We start from the raw sequence: 18,389 nt of genomic DNA, 5'->3' as shown, positions 1-18,389 counted from the left end.
GAAGATGGCATTGACTACATAGTACACAACATCCCTAACCCATATTAAATAACCACATCAGACATAATATAATTATAGCTTTTAGAAAACAACTCTTATAAATGTCTATCAATTTAAGGAAAAATACGTTTGTCGTTTTGTTGTCATTGTATTCTTCCACCCAATCATCATAAGAGTGCACTTAGCTTGCCAAAGAAACAGCTGTGGACATAAAATTGTGCTTTTCGTCTTGTTTGTTTCTCTGTCATTCTCTGGTCCCTGCTGCGGTTACAGTGTGGAGGGGCCTGGGTGGGTTGTCAGTTCTGTTGGAAGGGTGTTGGTGTGGAGGGGCCTGGGTGGGTTGTCAGTTCTGTTGGAAGGGTGTTGGTGTGGAGGGGCCTGGGTGGGTTGTCAGTTCTGTTGGAAGGGTGTTGGTGTGGAGGGGCCTGGGTGGGTTGTCAGTTTTGTTGGAAGGGTGTTGGTGTGGAGGGGCCTGGGTGGGTTGTCAGTTTTGTTGGAAGGGTGTTGGTGTGGAGGGGCCTGGGTGGGTTGTCAGTTCTGTTGGAGGGGTGTTGGTGTGGAGGGGCCTGGGTGGGTTGTCAGTTCTGTTGGAAGGGTGTTGGTGTGGAGGGGCCTGGGTGGGTTGTCAGTTCTGTTGGAAAGGTGTTGGTGTGGAGGGGCCTGGGTGGGTTGTCAGTTCTGTTGGAAGGGTGTTGGTGTGGAGGGGCCTGGGTGGGTTGTCAGTTTTGTTGGAAGGGTGTTGGTGTGGAGGGGCCTGGGTGGGTTGTCAGTTTTGTTGGAAGGGTGTTGGTGTGGAGGGGCCTGGGTGGGTTGTCAGTTCTGTTGGAGGGGTGTTGGTGTGGAGGGGCCTGGGTGGGTTGTCAGTTCTGTTGGAAGGGTGTTGGTGTGGAGGGGCCTGGGTGGGTTGTCAGTTCTGTTGGAAGGGTGTTGGTGTGGAGGGGCCTGGGTGGGTTGTCAGTTGGGCTTGGTGGAGATGAGGGTGATGGTGCCTGTTTGGGGGCTGTTCTGTTGGGTCAGGGTGAATATAGGGTATAGGTGGAGGTTATGGGGCCTGGGGAAACGTTGTGTGTCTTGGGTGGATGCTGATGGGGCCTGGGTGTTGGACCAGGGTGGTGTTGGTTAGGTGCTCAGTGCTGTGTCCTGGGCCTCAGAAGGTTGGGAGGGTGAGGGGTGTCCTGTCACCTACACTCTACAGACACCACAGAGTTCTGAGAGGAGGAAGAGGACGACACAGGAGTGTCGGCTAGTGTCAACATCACCGCTGCTGTTAGAGAGCTGGAGGACGGGGACGAGGAGGAGGGGGAAGATGCAGCCACTGTACCTGGGGAGAAAAAAACAACATGGTGGTCAGAAACAACATGGTGGTCAGATGGAGAAGAAACAACATGGTAGTCAGATGGAGAAGAAACAACATGGTGGTCAGAAACAACATGGTGGTCAGATGGAGCAGAAACAACATGGTGGTCAGATGGAGCAGAAACAACATGGTGATCAGATGGAGCAGAAACAACATGGTGGTCAGATGGAGAAGAAACAACATGGTGGTCAGATGATGCAGAAACAACATGGTGGTCAGATGGAGCAGAAACAACATGGTGGTCAGATGATGCAGAAACAACATGGTGGACAGATGATGCAGAAACAACATGGTGGTCAGAAACAACATGGTGGTCAGATGATGCAGAAACAACATGGTGGTCAGATGATGCAGAAACAACATGGTGGTCAGAAACAACATGGTGGTCAGATGGAGAAGAAACAACATGGTGGTCAGATGGAGCAGAAACCACATGGTGGTCAGATGGAGCAGAAACAACATGGTGGTCAGATGGAGCAGAAACAACACGGTGGTCAGAAACAGCATGGTGGTCAGATGGGGCAGAAACAACATGGTGGTCAGAAACAACATGGTGGTCAGATGGAGCAGAAACAACATGGTGGTCAGATGGAGAAGAAACAACATGGTGGTCAGATGGAGCAGAAACAACATGGTGGTCAGATGGAGCAGAAACAACATGGTGGTCAGGGATCAGAAACAACATGGTGGTCAGATGGAGCAGAAACAACATGGTGGTCAGATGGAGCAGAAAACAACATGGTGGTCAGATGGAGCAGAAACAACATGGTGGTCAGATGGAGCAGAAACAACATGGTGGTCAGAAACAACATGGTGGTCAGATGATGCAGAAACAACATGGCGGTCAGAAACAACATGGTGGTCAGATGGAGCAGATACAACATGGTGGTCAGATGGAGCAGAAACAACATGGTGGTCAGATGGAGCAGAAAAACATGGTGGTCAGATGGGGCAGAAACAACATGGTGGTCAGAAACAACATGGTGGTCAGATGGAGCAGAAACAACATGGTGGTCAGATGATGCAGAAACAACATGGTGGTCAGATGGAGCAGAAACAACATGGTGGTCAGATGATGCAGAAACAACATGGTGGACAGATGATGCAGAAACAACATGGTGGTCAGAAACAACATGGTGGTCAGATGATGCAGAAACAACATGGTGGTCAGATGATGCAGAAACAACATGGTGGTCAGAAACAACATGGTGGTCAGAAACAACATGGTGGTCAGATGGAGAAGAAACAACATGGTGGTCAGATGATGCAGAAACAACATGGTGGTCAGATGATGCAGAAACAACATGGTGGACAGAAACAACATGGTGGTCAGATGATGCAGAAACAACATGGTGGTCAGAAACAACATGGTGGTCAGATGGAGCAGAAACAACATGGTGGTCAGATGGAGAAGAAACAACATGGTGGTCAGATGGAGCAGAAACAACATGGTGGTCAGATGGAGCAGAAACAACATGGTGGTCAGGGATCAGAAACAACATGGTGGTCAGATGGAGCAGAAACAACATGGTGGTCAGATGGAGCAGAAACAACATGGTGGTCAGATGGAGCAGAAACAACATGGTGGTCAGATGGAGCAGAAACAACATGGTGGTCAGAAACAACATGGTGGTCAGATGATGCAGAAACAACATGGCGGTCAGAAACAACATGGTGGTCAGATGGAGCAGATACAACATGGTGGTCAGATGGAGCAGAAACAACATGGTGGTCAGATGGAGCAGAAAAACATGGTGGTCAGATGGGGCAGAAACAACATGGTGGTCAGAAACAACATGGTGGTCAGATGGAGCAGAAACAACATGGTGGTCAGATGATGCAGAAACAACATGGTGGTCAGATGGAGCAGAAACAACATGGTGGTCAGATGATGCAGAAACAACATGGTGGACAGATGATGCAGAAACAACATGGTGGTCAGAAACAACATGGTGGTCAGATGATGCAGAAACAACATGGTGGTCAGATGATGCAGAAACAACATGGTGGTCAGAAACAACATGGTGGTCAGAAACAACATGGTGGTCAGATGGAGAAGAAACAACATGGTGGTCAGATGATGCAGAAACAACATGGTGGTCAGATGATGCAGAAACAACATGGTGGACAGAAACAACATGGTGGTCAGATGATGCAGAAACAACATGGTGGTCAGAAACAACATGGTGGTCAGATGGAGAAGAAACAACATGGTGGTCAGATGGAGCAGAAACCACATGGTGGTCAGATGGAGCAGAAACAACATGGTGGTCAGATGGAGCAGAAACAACACGGTGGTCAGAAACAGCATGGTGGTCAGATGGGGCAGAAACAACATGGTGGTCAGAAACAACATGGTGGTCAGATGGAGCAGAAACAACATGGTGGTCAGATGGAGAAGAAACAACATGGTGGTCAGATGGAGCAGAAACAACATGGTGGTCAGGGATCAGAAACAACATGGTGGTCAGATGGAGCAGAAACAACATGGTGGTCAGATGGAGCAGAAACAACATGGTGGTCAGATGGAGCAGAAACAACATGGTGGTCAGATGGAGCAGAAACAACATGGTGGTCAGATGGAGCAGAAACAACATGGTGGTCAGATGGAGCAGAAACAACATGGTGGTCAGAAACAACATGGTGGTCAGATGATGCAGAAACAACATGGCGGTCAGAAACAACATGGTGGTCAGATGGAGCAGATACAACATGGTGGTCAGATGATGCAGAAACAACATGGTGGTCAGAAACAACATGGTGGTCAGAAACAACATGGTGGTCAGATGGAGAAGAAACAACATGGTGTCAGATGATGCAGAAACAACATGGTGGTCAGATGATGCAGAAACAACATGGTGGACAGAAACAACATGGTGGTCAGATGATGCAGAAACAACATGGTGGTCAGAAACAACATGGTGGTCAGATGGAGAAGAAACAACATGGTGGTCAGATGGAGCAGAAACCACATGGTGGTCAGATGGAGCAGAAACAACATGGTGGTCAGATGGAGCAGAAACAACACGGTGGTCAGAAACAGCATGGTGGTCAGATGGGGCAGAAACAACATGGTGGTCAGAAACAACATGGTGGTCAGATGGAGCAGAAACAACATGGTGGTCAGATGGAGTAGAAACAACATGGTGGTCAGATGGAGCAGAAACAACATGGTGGTCAGGGATCAGAAACAACATGGTGGTCAGATGGAGCAGAACAACATGGTGGTCAGATGGAGCAGAAACAACATGGTGGTCAGATGGAGCAGAAACAACATGGTGGTCAGATGGAGCAGAAACAACATGGTGGTCAGATGGAGCAGAAACAACATGGTGGTCAGATGGAGCAGAAACAACATGGTGGTCAGAAACAACATGGTGGTCAGATGATGCAGAAACAACATGGCAGTCAGAAACAACATGGTGGTCAGATGGAGCAGATACAACATGGTGGTCAGATGGAGCAGAAACAACATGGTGGTCAGATGGAGAAGAAACAACATGGTGGTCAGATGGAGCAGAAAAACATGGTGGTCAGATGGGGCAGAAACAACATGGTGGTCAGAAACAACATGGTGGTCAGATGGAGCAGAAACAACATGGTGGTCAGATGGAGAAGAAACAACATGGTGGTCAGACACAGCATGGTGGTCAGATGGAGTAGAAACAACATGGTGGTCAGATGGAGCAGAAACCAACATGGTGGTCAGATGGAGCAGAAACAACATGGTGGTCAGATGGAGTAGAAACAACATGGTGGTCAGAAACAACATGGTGGTCAGATGGAGTGGAACAACATGGTGGTCAGATGGAGCAGAAACAACATGGTGGTCAGAAACAACATGGTGGTCAGATGGAGCAGAAACAACATGGTGGTCAGATGGAGCAGAAACAACAAGGTGGTCACATGGAGCAGAAACAACATGGTGGTCAGAAACAACATGGTGGTCAGAAACAACATGGTGGTCAGATGATGCAGAAACAACATGGTGGTCAGATGGAGCAGAAACAACATGGTGGTCAGATGGAGCAGAAACAACATGGTGGTCAGATGGAGAAGAAACAACATGGTGGTCAGATGGAGCAGAAACAACATGGTGCTCAGATGGAGCAGAAACAACATGGTGGTCAGAAACAACATGGTGGTCAGATGGAGAAGAAACAACATGGTGGTCAGATGATGCAGAAACAACATGGTGGTCAGATGATGCAGAAACAACATGGTGGACAGATGATGCAGAAACAACATGGTGGTCAGAAACAACATGGTGGTCAGATGATGCAGAAACAACATGGTGGTCAGAAACAACATGGTGGTCAGAAACAACATGGTGGTCAGATGGAGAAGAAAACAACATGGTGGTCAGATGGAGCAGAAACCACATGGTGGTCAGATGGAGCAGAAACAACATGGTGGTCAGATGGAGCAGAAACAACACGGTGGTCAGAAACAACATGGTGGTCAGATGGGGCAGAAACAACATGGTGGTCAGAAACAACATGGTGGTCAGATGGAGCAGAAACAACACGGTGGTCAGAAACAACATGGTGGTCAGATGGGGCAGAAACAACATGGTGGTCAGAAACAACATGGTGGTCAGATGGAGCAGAAACAACATGGTGGTCAGATGGAGAAGAAACAACATGGTGGTCAGATGGAGGAGAAACAACATGGTGGTCAGATGGCGCAGAAACAACATGGTGGTCAGATGGAGCAGAAACAACATGGTGGTCAGATGGAGCAGAAAAAACATGGTGGTCAGAAACAACATGGTGGTCAGATGGAGTAGAAACAACATGGTGCTCAGATGGAGCAGAAACAACATGGTTGTCAGAAACAACATGGTGGTCAGAAACAACATGGTGGTCAGATGGAGAAGAAACAACATGGTGGTCAGTTGGAGCAGGAACAACATGGTGGTCAGATGATGCAGAAACAACATGGTGGTCAGATGGAGCAGAAACAACATGGTGGTCAGATGATGCAGAAACAACATGGTGGACAGATGATGCAGAAACAACATGGTGGTCAGAAACAACATGGTGGTCAGATGATGCAGAAACAACCATGGTGGTCAGATGATGCAGAAACAACATGGTGGTCAGAAACAACATGGTGGTCAGATGGAAAAGAAACAACATGGTGGTCAGATGGAGAAGAAACAACATGGTGGTCAGATTATGCAGAAACTACATGGTGGACAGATGATGCAGAAACAACATGGTGGTCAGAAACAACATGGTGGTCAGATGATGCAGAAACAACATGGTGGTCAGAAACAACATGGTGGTCAGAAACAACATGGTGGTCAGATGGAGAAGAAACGACATGGTGGTCAGATGGAGCAGAAACAACATGGTGGTCAGATGGAGCAGAAACAACATGGTGTTCAGATGAAGCAGAAAAAACATGGTGGTCAGATGGAGCAGAAACATCATGGTGGTCAGAAACAACATGGTGGTCAGATGGAGCAGAAACAACATGGTGGTCAGATGGAGCACAAACAACATGGTGGTCAGATGGAGCAGAAACAACATGGTGGTCAGATGGAGCAGAAACAACATGGGGGTCAGATGGAAGTAGAAACAACATGGTGGTCAGAAACAACATGGTGGTCAGATGGAGTGGAACAACATGGTGGTCAGATGGAGCACAAACAACATGGTGGTCAGATGGAGCAGAAACAACATGGTGGTCAGAAACAACATGGTGGTCAGATGGAGCAGAAACAACATGGTGGTCAGATGGAGCAGAAACAACATGGTGGTCAGAAACAACATGGTGGTCAGAAACAACATGGTGGTCAGATGATGCAGAAATAACATGGCGGTCAGAAACAACATGGTGGTCAGATGGAGCAGAAACAACATGGTGGTGAGATCGAGCAGAAACAACATGGTGGTCAGAAACAACATGGTGGTCAGACACAACATGGTGGTCAGACACAACATGGTGGTCAGATGATGCAGAAACAACATGGTGGTCAGATGGAGCAGACACAACATGGTGGTCAGATGGAGCAGAAACAACATGGTGGTCAGAAACAACATGGTGGTCAGATGGAGCAGAAACAACATGGTGGTCAGATGGAGCAGACACAACATGGTGGTCAGATGGAGCAGACACAACATGGTGGTCAGATGGAGCAGAAACAACATGGTGGTCAGATGGAGAAGAAACAACATGGTGGTCAAATGGAAGAAGAAACAACATGGTGGTCAGATGGAGCAGAAACAACATGGTGGTCAGATGATGCAGAAACAACATGGTGGTCAGATGGAGCAGAAACAACACGGTGGTCAGAAACAACATGGTGGTCAGATGGAGTAGAAACAACATGGTGGTCAGATGGAGCAGAAATAACATGGTGGTCAGATGGAGCAGAAACAACATGGTGGTCAGATGATGCAGAAACAACATGGTGGTCAGATGGAGCAGAAACAACACGGTGGTTAGAAACAACATGGTGGTCAGATGGGGCAGAAACAACATGGTGGTCAGAAACAACATGGTGGTCAGATGGGGCAGAAACAACATGGTGGTCAGAAACAACATGGTGGTCAGATGGAGCAGAAACAACATGGTGGTCAGATGGAGCAGAAACAACATGGTGGTCAGATGATGCAGAAACAACATGGTGGTCAGATGATGCAGAAACAACATGGTGGTCAGATGGAGCAGAAACAACATGTTGGTCAAATGGAGCAGAAACAACATGGTGGTCAGATGATGCAGAAACAACATGGTGGTCAGAAACAACATGGTGTTCAGATGGAGCAGAAACAACATGGTGGTCAGATGGAGCAGAAACAACATGGTGGTCAGATGGAGAAGAAACAACATGGTGGTCAGATGGAGCAGAAACAACATGGTGGTCAGAAACAACATGGTGGTCAGATGGAGTAGAAACAACATGGTGGTCAGATGGAGCAGAAACAACATGGTGGTCAGACACAACATGGTGGTAAGATGGAGTAGAAACAACATGGTGGTCAGAAACAACATGGTGGTCAGAAAACAACATGGTGGTCAGATGGAGCAGACACAACATGGTGGTCAGATGGAGCATAAACAACATGGTGGTCAGAAACAACATGGTGGTCAGATGATGCACAAACAACATGGTGGTCAGATTATGCAGAAACTACATGGTGGACAGATGATGCAGAAACAACATGGTGGTCAGAAACAACATGGTGGTCAGATGATGCAGAAACAACATGGTGGTCAGAAACAACATGGTGGTCAGAAACAACATGGTGGTCAGATGGAGAAGAAACGACATGGTGGTCAGATGGAGCAGAAACAACATGGTGGTCAGATGGAGCAGAAACAACATGGTGTTCAGATGAAGCAGAAAAAACATGGTGGTCAGATGGAGCAGAAACATCATGGTGGTCAGAAACAACATGGTGGTCAGATGGAGCAGAAACAACATGGTGGTCAGATGGAGCACAAACAACATGGTGGTCAGATGGAGCAGAAACAACATGGTGGTCAGATGGAGCAGAAACAACATGGGGGTCAGATGGAGTAGAAACAACATGGTGGTCAGAAACAACATGGTGGTCAGATGGAGTGGAACAACATGGTGGTCAGATGGAGCACAAACAACATGGTGGTCAGATGGAGCAGAAACAACATGGTGGTCAGAAACAACATGGTGGTCAGATGGAGCAGAAACAACATGGTGGTCAGATGGAGCAGAAACAACATGGTGGTCAGAAACAACATGGTGGTCAGAAACAACATGGTGGTCAGATGATGCAGAAATAACATGGCGGTCAGAAACAACATGGTGGTCAGATGGAGCAGAAACAACATGGTGGTGAGATCGAGCAGAAACAACATGGTGGTCAGAAACAACATGGTGGTCAGACACAACATGGTGGTCAGACACAACATGGTGGTCAGATGATGCAGAAACAACATGGTGGTCAGATGGAGCAGACACAACATGGTGGTCAGATGGAGCAGACACAACATGGTGGTCAGATGGAGCAGAAACAACATGGTGGTCAGATGGAGAAGAAACAACATGGTGGTCAGATGGAGAAGAAACAACATGGTGGTCAGATGGAGCAGAAACAACATGGTGGTCAGATGATGCAGAAACAACATGGTGGTCAGATGGAGCAGAAACAACACGGTGGTCAGAAACAACATGGTGGTCAGATGGAGTAGAAACAACATGGTGGTCAGATGGAGCAGAAATAACATGGTGGTCAGATGGAGCAGAAACAACATGGTGGTCAGATGATGCAGAAACAACATGGTGGTCAGATGGAGCAGAAACAACACGGTGGTTAGAACAACATGGTGGTCAGATGGGGCAGAAACAACATGGTGGTCAGAAACAACATGGTGGTCAGATGGAGCAGAAACAACATGGTGGTCAGATGGAGCAGAAACAACATGGTGGTCAGATGATGCAGAAAACAACATGGTGGTCAGATGATGCAGAAACAACATGGTGGTCAGATGGAGCAGAAACAACATGTTGGTCAAATGGAGCAGAAACAACATGGTGGTCAGATGATGCAGAAACAACATGGTGGTCAGAAACAACATGGTGTTCAGATGGAGCAGAAACAACATGGTGGTCAGATGGAGCAGAAACAACATGGTGGTCAGATGGAGAAGAAACAACATGGTGGTCAGATGGAGCAGAAACAACATGGTGGTCAGAAACAACATGGTGGTCAGATGGAGTAGAAACAACATGGTGGTCAGATGGAGCAGAAACAACATGGTGGTCAGACACAACATGGTGGTAAGATGGAGTAGAAACAACATGGTGGTCAGAAACAACATGGTGGTCAGAAACAACATGGTGGTCAGATGGAGCAGACACAACATGGTGGTCAGATGGAGCATAAACAACATGGTGGTCAGAAACAACATGGTGGTCAGATGATGCACAAACAACATGGTGGTCAGATGGAGCAGACACAACATGGATGTCAGATGGAGCAGAAACAACATGGTGGTCAGAAACAACATGGTGGTCAGATGATGCAGAAACAACATGGTGGTCAGATGGAGTAGAAACAACATGGTGGTCAGATGGAGCAGAAACAACATGGTGGTCAGATGGAGCAGAAACAACATGGTGGTCAGATGGAGAAGAAACAACATGGTGGTCAGATGGAGAAGAAACAACATGGTGGTCAGATGGAGCAGAAACAACATGGTGGTCAGATGATGCAGAAACAACATGGTGGTCAGATGGAGCAGGAACAACATGGTGGTCAGATGATGCAGAAACAGCATGGTGGTCAGATGGAGCAGGAACAACATGGTGGTCAGATAGAGAAGAAACAACATGTTGGTCAGATGGAGCAGAAACAACATGGTGGTCAGAAACAACATGGTGGTCAGATGAAGAAACAACATGGTGGTCAGAAACAACATGGTGGTCAGATGATGCAGAAACAACATGGTGGTCAGATGGAGAAGAAACAACATGGTGGTCAGATGGAGCAGAATCAACATGGTGGTGGGAGCAGAAACAACATGGTGGTCAGAAACAACATGGTGGTCAGATGGAGCAGAAACAACATGGTGGTCAGATGGAGTAGAAACAACATGGTGGTCAGATGGAGCAGAAACAACATGGTGGTCAGAAACAACATGGTGGTCAGATGGAGTAGAAACAACATGGTGCTCAGATGGAGCAGAAACAACATGGTGGTCAGAAACAACATGGTGGTAAGATGGAGTAGAAACAACATGGTGGTCAGATGGAGCAGAAACAACATGGTGGTCAGATGGAGAAGAAACAACATGGTGGTCAGATGGAGAAGAAACAACATGGTGGTCAGATGGAGCAGAAACAACATGGTGGTCAGATGATGCAGAAACAACATGGTGGTCAGATGATGCAGAAACAGCATGGTGGTCAGATGGAGCAGGAACAACATGGTGGTCAGATGGAGCAGAAACAACATGGTGGTCAGATGGAGCAGAAACAACATGGTGGTCAGAAACAACATGGTGGTCAGATGGAGCAGAATCAACATGGTGGTGGGAGCAGAAACAACATGGTGGTCAGAAACAACATGGTGGTCAGATGGAGTAGAAACAACATGGTGGTCAGATGGAGCAGAAACAACATGGTGGTCAGAAACAACATGGTGGTCAGATGGAGTAGAAACAACATGGTGCTCAGATGGAGCAGAAACAACATGGTGGTCAGAAACAACATGGTGGTAAGATGGAGTAGAAACAACATGGTGGTCAGAAACAACATGGTGGTCAGATACAACATGGTTGTCAGATGGAGCAGAAACAACATGGTGGTCAGATGGAGCAGAAAAAACATGGTGGTCAGAAACAACATGGTGGTCAGACACAACATGGTGGTCAGATGATGCAGAAACAACATGGTGGTCAGATGGAGCAGAAACAACATGGTGGTCAGAAACGACATGGTGGTCAGATGGAGCAGACAACATGGTGGTCAGATGGAGCAGACACAACATGGTGGTCAGATGGAGCAGACACAACATGGTGGTCAGATGGAGAAGAAACAACATGTTGGTCAGAAACAACATGGTGGTCAGATGGAGTAGAAACAACATGGTGGTCAGATGGAGCAGAAACAACATGGTGGTCAGAAACAACATGGTGGTCAGATGGAGAAGAAACAACATGGTGGTCAGAAACAACATGGTGGTCAGATGGAGAAGAAACAACATGGTGGTCAGATGGAGCAGAAACAACATGGTGGTCAGATGATGCAGAAACAACATGGTGGTCAGATGGAGCAGGAACAACATGGTGGTCAGAAACAACATGGTGGTCAGATGATGCAGAAACAACATGGTGGACAGATGATGCAGAAACAACATGGTGGTCAGAAACAACATGGTGGTCAGATGATGCAGAAACAACATGGTGGTCAGATGGAGCAGAAAAAACATGGTGGTCAGAAACAACATGGTGGTCAGACACAACATGGTGGTCAGATGATGCAGAAACAACATGGTGGTCAGATGGAGCAGAAACAACATGGTGGTCAGAAACGACATGGTGGTCAGATGGAGCAGACAACATGGTGGTCAGATGGAGCAGACACAACATGGTGGTCAGATGGAGCAGACACAACATGGTGGTCAGATGGAGAAGAAACAACATGTTGGTCAGAAACAACATGGTGGTCAGATGGAGTAGAAACAACATGGTGGTCAGATGGAGCAGAAACAACATGGTGGTCAGAAACAACATGGTGGTCAGATGGAGAAGAAACAACATGGTGGTCAGAAACAACATGGTGGTCAGATGGAGAAGAAACAACATGGTGGTCAGATGGAGCAGAAACAACATGGTGGTCAGATGATGCAGAAACAACATGGTGGTCAGATGGAGCAGGAACAACATGGTGGTCAGAAACAACATGGTGGTCAGATGATGCAGAAACAACATGGTGGACAGATGATGCAGAAACAACATGGTGGTCAGAAACAACATGGTGGTCAGATGATGCAGAAAACACATGGTGGTCAGATGGAGCAGGAACAACATGGTGGTCAGATGATGCAGAAACAGCATGGTGGTCAGATGGAGCAGTAACAACATGGTGGTCAGATAGAGAAGAAACAACATGGTGGTCAGATGGAGCAGAAACAACATGGTGGTCAGAAACAACATGGTGGTCAGATGGAGAAGAAACAACATGGTGGTCAGAAACAACATGGTGGTCAGATGATGCAGAAACCACATGGTGGTCAGATGGAGAAGAAACAACATGGTGGTCAGATGGAGCAGAATCAACATGGTGGTGGGAGCAGAAACAACATGGTGGTCAGAAACAACATGGTGGTCAGATGGAGCAGAAACAACATGGTGGTCAGATGGAGTAGAAACAACATGGTGGTCAGATGGAGCAGAAACAACATGGTGGTCAGAAACAACATGGTGCTCAGATGGAGCAGAAACAACATGGTGCTCAGATGGAGCAGAAACAACATGGTGGTCAGAAACAACATGGTGGTAAGATGGAGTAGAAACAACATGGTGGTCAGAAACAACATGGTGGTCAGACACAACATGGTGGTCAGATGATGCAGAAACAACATGGTGGTCAGATGGAGCAGACACAACATGGTGGTCAGATGGAGCAGAAACAACATGGTGGTCAGATGGAGCAGAAACAACATGGTGGTCAGATGGAGCAGAAACAACATGGTGGTCAGAAACAACATGGTGGTCAGATGGAGAAGAAACAACATGGTGGTCAGATGGAGAAGAAACAACATGGTGGTCAGATGGAGCAGAAACAACATGGTGGTCAGATGATGCAGAAACAACATGGTGGTCAGAAACAACATGGTGGTCAGATGATGCAGAAACAACATGGTGGTCAGATGATGCAGAAACAACATGGTGGACAGATGATGCAGAAACAACATGGTGGTCAGATGATGCAGAAACAACATGGTGGTCAGATGATGCAGAAACAACATGGTGGACAGATGATGCAGAAACAACATGGTGGTCAGACACAACATGGTGGTCAGAAACAACATGGTGGTCAGATGGAGCAGAAACAACATGGTGGTCAGATGGAGCAGACACAACATGGTGGTCAGAAACAACATGGTGGTCAGATGGAGAAGAAACAACATGGTGGTCAGATGGAGCAGGAACAACATGGTGGTCAGATGATGCAGAAACAACATGGTGGTCAGAAACAACATGGTGGTCAGATGGAGAAGAATCAACATGGTGGTCAGAAACAACATGGTGGTAAGATGGAGTAGAAACAACATGGTGGTCAGAAACAACATGGTGGTCAGATACAACATGGTGGTCAGATGGAGCAGAAACAACATGGTGGTCAGATGGAGCAGAAACAACATGGTGGTCAGATGGAGCAGAAAAAACATGGTGGTCAGACACAACATGGTGGTCAGACACAACATGGTGGTCAGATGATGCAGAAACAACATGGTGGTCAGATGGAGCAGAAACAACATGGTGGTCAGAAACGACATGGTGGTCAGATGGAGCAGACACAACATGGTGGTCAGATGGAGCAGACACAACATGGTAGTCAGATGGAGCAGACACAACATGGTGGTCAGATGGAGAAGAAACAACATGTTGGTCAGAAACAACATGGTGGTTAGATGGAGTAGAAACAACATGGTGGTCAGATGGAGCAGAAACAACATGGTGGTCAGAAACAACATGGTGGTCAGATGGAGAAGAAACAACATGGTGGTCAGATGGAGAAGAAACAACATGGTGGTCAGATGGAGCAGAAACAACATGGTGGTCAGATGATGCAGAAACAAAATGGTGGTCAGATGGAGCAGGAACAACATGGTGGTCAGAGACAACATGGTGGTCAGAAACAACATGGTGGTCAGATGATGCAGAAACAACATGGTGGACAGATGATGCAGAAACAACATGGTGGACAGATGATGCAGAAACAACATGGTGGTCAGAAACAACATGGTGGTCAGATGATGCAGAAAACACATGGTGGTCAGATGGAGCAGGAACAACATGGTGGTCAGATGATGCAGAAACAGCATGGTGGTCAGATGGAGCAGGAACAACATGGTGGTCAGATAGAGAAGAAACAACATGGTGGTCAGATGGAGCAGAAACAACATGGTGGTCAGAAACAACATGGTGGTCAGATGGAGAAGAAACAACATGGTGGTCAGAAACAACATGGTGGTCAGATGGAGCAGAAACAACATGGTGGTCAGATGGAGTAGAAACAACATGGTGGTCAGATGGAGCAGAAACAACATGGTGGTCAGAAACAACATGGTGGTCAGATGATGCAGAAACAACATGGTGGTCAGATGATGCAGAAACAACATGGTGGTAAGATGGAGTAGAAACAACATGGTGGTCAGAAACAACATGGTGGTCAGACACAACATGGTGGTCAGATGATGCAGAAACAACATGGTGGTCAGATGGAGCAGACACAACATGGTGGTCAGATGGAGCAGAAACAACATGGTGGTCAGATGGAGCAGAAACAACATGGTGGTCAGATGGAGCAGAAACAACATGGTGGTCAGATGGAGCAGAAACAACATGGTGGTCAGAAACAACATGGTGGTCAGATGGAGAAGAAACAACATGGTGGTCAGATGGAGAAGAAACAACATGGTGGTCAGATGATGCAGAAACAACATGGTGGTCAGAAACAACATGGTGGTCAGATGATGCAGAAACAACATGGTGGTCAGATGATGCAGAAACAACATGGTGGACAGATGATGCAGAAACAACATGGTGGTCAGATGATGCAGAAACAACATGGTGGTCAGATGATGCAGAAACAACATGGTGGACAGATGATGCAGAAACAACATGGTGGTCAGACAACATGGTGGTCAGAAACAACATGGTGGTCAGATGGAGCAGAAACAACATGGTGGTCAGATGGAGCAGACACAACATGGTGGTCAGAAACAAAATGGTGGTCAGATGGAGAAGAAACAACATGGTGGTCAGATGGAGCAGGAACAACATGGTGGTCAGATGATGCAGAAACAACATGGTGGTCAGATGGAGAAGAAACAACATGGTGGTCAGAAACAACATGGTGGTCAGATGATGCAGAAACAACATGGTGGTCAGATGATGCAGAAACAACATGGTGGACAGATGATGCAGAAACTACATGGTGGACAGATGATGCAGAAACAACATGGTGGTCAGAAACAACATGGTGGTCAGATGATGCAGAAACAACATGGTGGTCAGAAACAACATGGTGGTCAGATGGAGAAGAAACGACATGGTGGTCAGATGGAGCAGAAACAACATGGTGGTCAGATGGAGCAGAAACAACATGGTGTTCAGATGAAGCAGAAACAACATGGTGGACAGATGACGCAGAAACAACATGGTGGTCAGATGATGCAGAAACAACATGGTGGTCAGATGATGCAGAAACAACATGGTGGTCAGATGATGCAGAAACAACATGGTGGACAGATGATGCAGAAACAACATGGTGGTCAGACACAACATGGTGGTCAGAAACAACATGGTGGTCAGATGGAGCAGAAACAACATGGTGGTCAGATGGAGCAGACACAACATGGTGGTCAGAAACAACATGGTGGTCAGATGGAGAAGAAACAACATGGTGGTCAGATGGAGCAGGAACAACATGGTGGTCAGATGATGCAGAAACAACATGGTGGTCAGAAACAACATGGTGGTCAGATGGAGAAGAATCAACATGGTGGTCAGAAACAACATGGTGGTAAGATGGAGTAGAAACAACATGGTGGTAAGAAACAACATGGTGGTCAGATACAACATGGTGGTCAGATGGAGCAGAAACAACATGGTGGTCAGATGGAGCAGAAAAAACATGGTGGTCAGAAACAACATGGTGGTCAGACACAACATGGTGGTCAGATGATGCAGAAACAACATGGTGGTCAGATGGAGCAGAAACAACATGGTGGTCAGAAACGACATGGTGGTCAGATGGAGCAGACACAACATGGTGGTCAGATGGAGCAGACACAACATGGTGGTCAGATGGAGAAGAAACAACATGTTGGTCAGAAACAACATGGTGGTCAGATGGAGTAGAAACAACATGGTGGTCAGATGGAGCAGAAACAACATGGTGGTCAGATGGAGCAGAAACAACATGGTGGTCAGATGGAGAAGAAACAACATGGTGGTCAGATGGAGAAGAAACAACATGGTGGTCAGATGGAGCAGAAACAACATGGTGGTCAGATGATGCAGAAACAAAATGGTGGTCAGATGGAGCAGGAACAACATGGTGGTCAGAGACAACATGGTGGTCAGAAACAACATGGTGGTCAGATGATGCAGAAACAACATGGTGGACAGATGATGCAGAAACAACATGGTGGACAGATGATGCAGAAACAACATGGTGGTCAGATGATGCAGAAAACACATGGTGGTCAGATGGAGCAGGAACAACATGGTGGTCAGATGATGCAGAAACAGCATGGTGGTCAGATGGAGCAGGAACAACATGGTGGTCAGATAGAGAAGAAACAACATGGTGGTCAGATGGAGCAGAAACAACATGGTGGTCAGAAACAACATGGTGGTCAGATGGAGAAGAAACAACATGGTGGTCAGAAACAACATGGTGGTCAGATGGAGCAGAAACAACATGGTGGTCAGATGGAGTAGAAACAACATGGTGGTCAGATGGAGAAGAAACAACATGTTGGTCAGAAACAACATGGTGGTCAGATGGAGTAGAAACAACATGGTGGTCAGATGGAGCAGAAACAACATGGTGGTCAGAAACAACATGGTGGTCAGATGGAGAAGAAACAACATGGTGGTCAGAAACAACATGGTGGTCAGATGGAGAAGAAACAACATGGTGGTCAGATGGAGCAGAAACAACATGGTGGTCAGATGATGCAGAAACAACATGGTGGTCAGATGGAGCAGGAACAACATGGTGGTCAGAAACAACATGGTGGTCAGATGATGCAGAAACAACATGGTGGACAGATGATGCAGAAACAACATGGTGGACAGATGATGCAGAAACAACATGGTGGTCAGAAACAACATGGTGGTCAGATGATGCAGAAAACACATGGTGGTCAGATGGAGCAGGAACAACATGGTGGTCAGATGATGCAGAAACAGCATGGTGGTCAGATGGAGCAGTAACAACATGGTGGTCAGATAGAGAAGAAACAACATGGTGGTCAGATGGAGCAGAAACAACATGGTGGTCAGAAACAACATGGTGGTCAGATGGAGAAGAAACAACATGGTGGTCAGAAACAACATGGTGGTCAGATGATGCAGAAACCACATGGTGGTCAGATGGAGAAGAAACAACATGGTGGTCAGATGGAGCAGAATCAACATGGTGGTGGGAGCAGAAACAACATGGTGGTCAGAAACAACATGGTGGTCAGATGGAGCAGAAACAACATGGTGGTCAGATGGAGTAGAAACAACATGGTGGTCAGATGGAGCAGAAACAACATGGTGGTCAGAAACAACATGGTGCTCAGATGGAGCA

General features: G+C 46.9%; 1 protein-coding gene across 1 annotated transcript in view; it reads right to left on the bottom strand.

Annotated features, from left to right (window-relative positions):
* Nucleotides 1-825: 825 nt before the first annotated feature.
* Nucleotides 826-18,389, bottom strand: part of LOC109885876 (AT-rich interactive domain-containing protein 4B) — a 239,422-nt gene continuing 221,858 nt past the window's right edge. Inside the window, exon 25 of the mRNA XM_031804853.1 lies at nucleotides 826-1,321. Within this exon, the coding sequence (XP_031660713.1) occupies nucleotides 1,179-1,321 (143 nt within the window). The 3' untranslated portion in view covers nucleotides 826-1,178. The remainder of the gene's footprint in view (nucleotides 1,322-18,389) is intronic.

The sequence above is a fragment of the Oncorhynchus kisutch genome, linkage group LG25, assembly GCF_002021735.2.
Source record: "Oncorhynchus kisutch isolate 150728-3 linkage group LG25, Okis_V2, whole genome shotgun sequence".
NCBI classification, from domain to species: Eukaryota; Metazoa; Chordata; class Actinopteri; order Salmoniformes; family Salmonidae; genus Oncorhynchus; species Oncorhynchus kisutch.
This window is presented reverse-complemented; position numbering and strand designations above follow the sequence as displayed.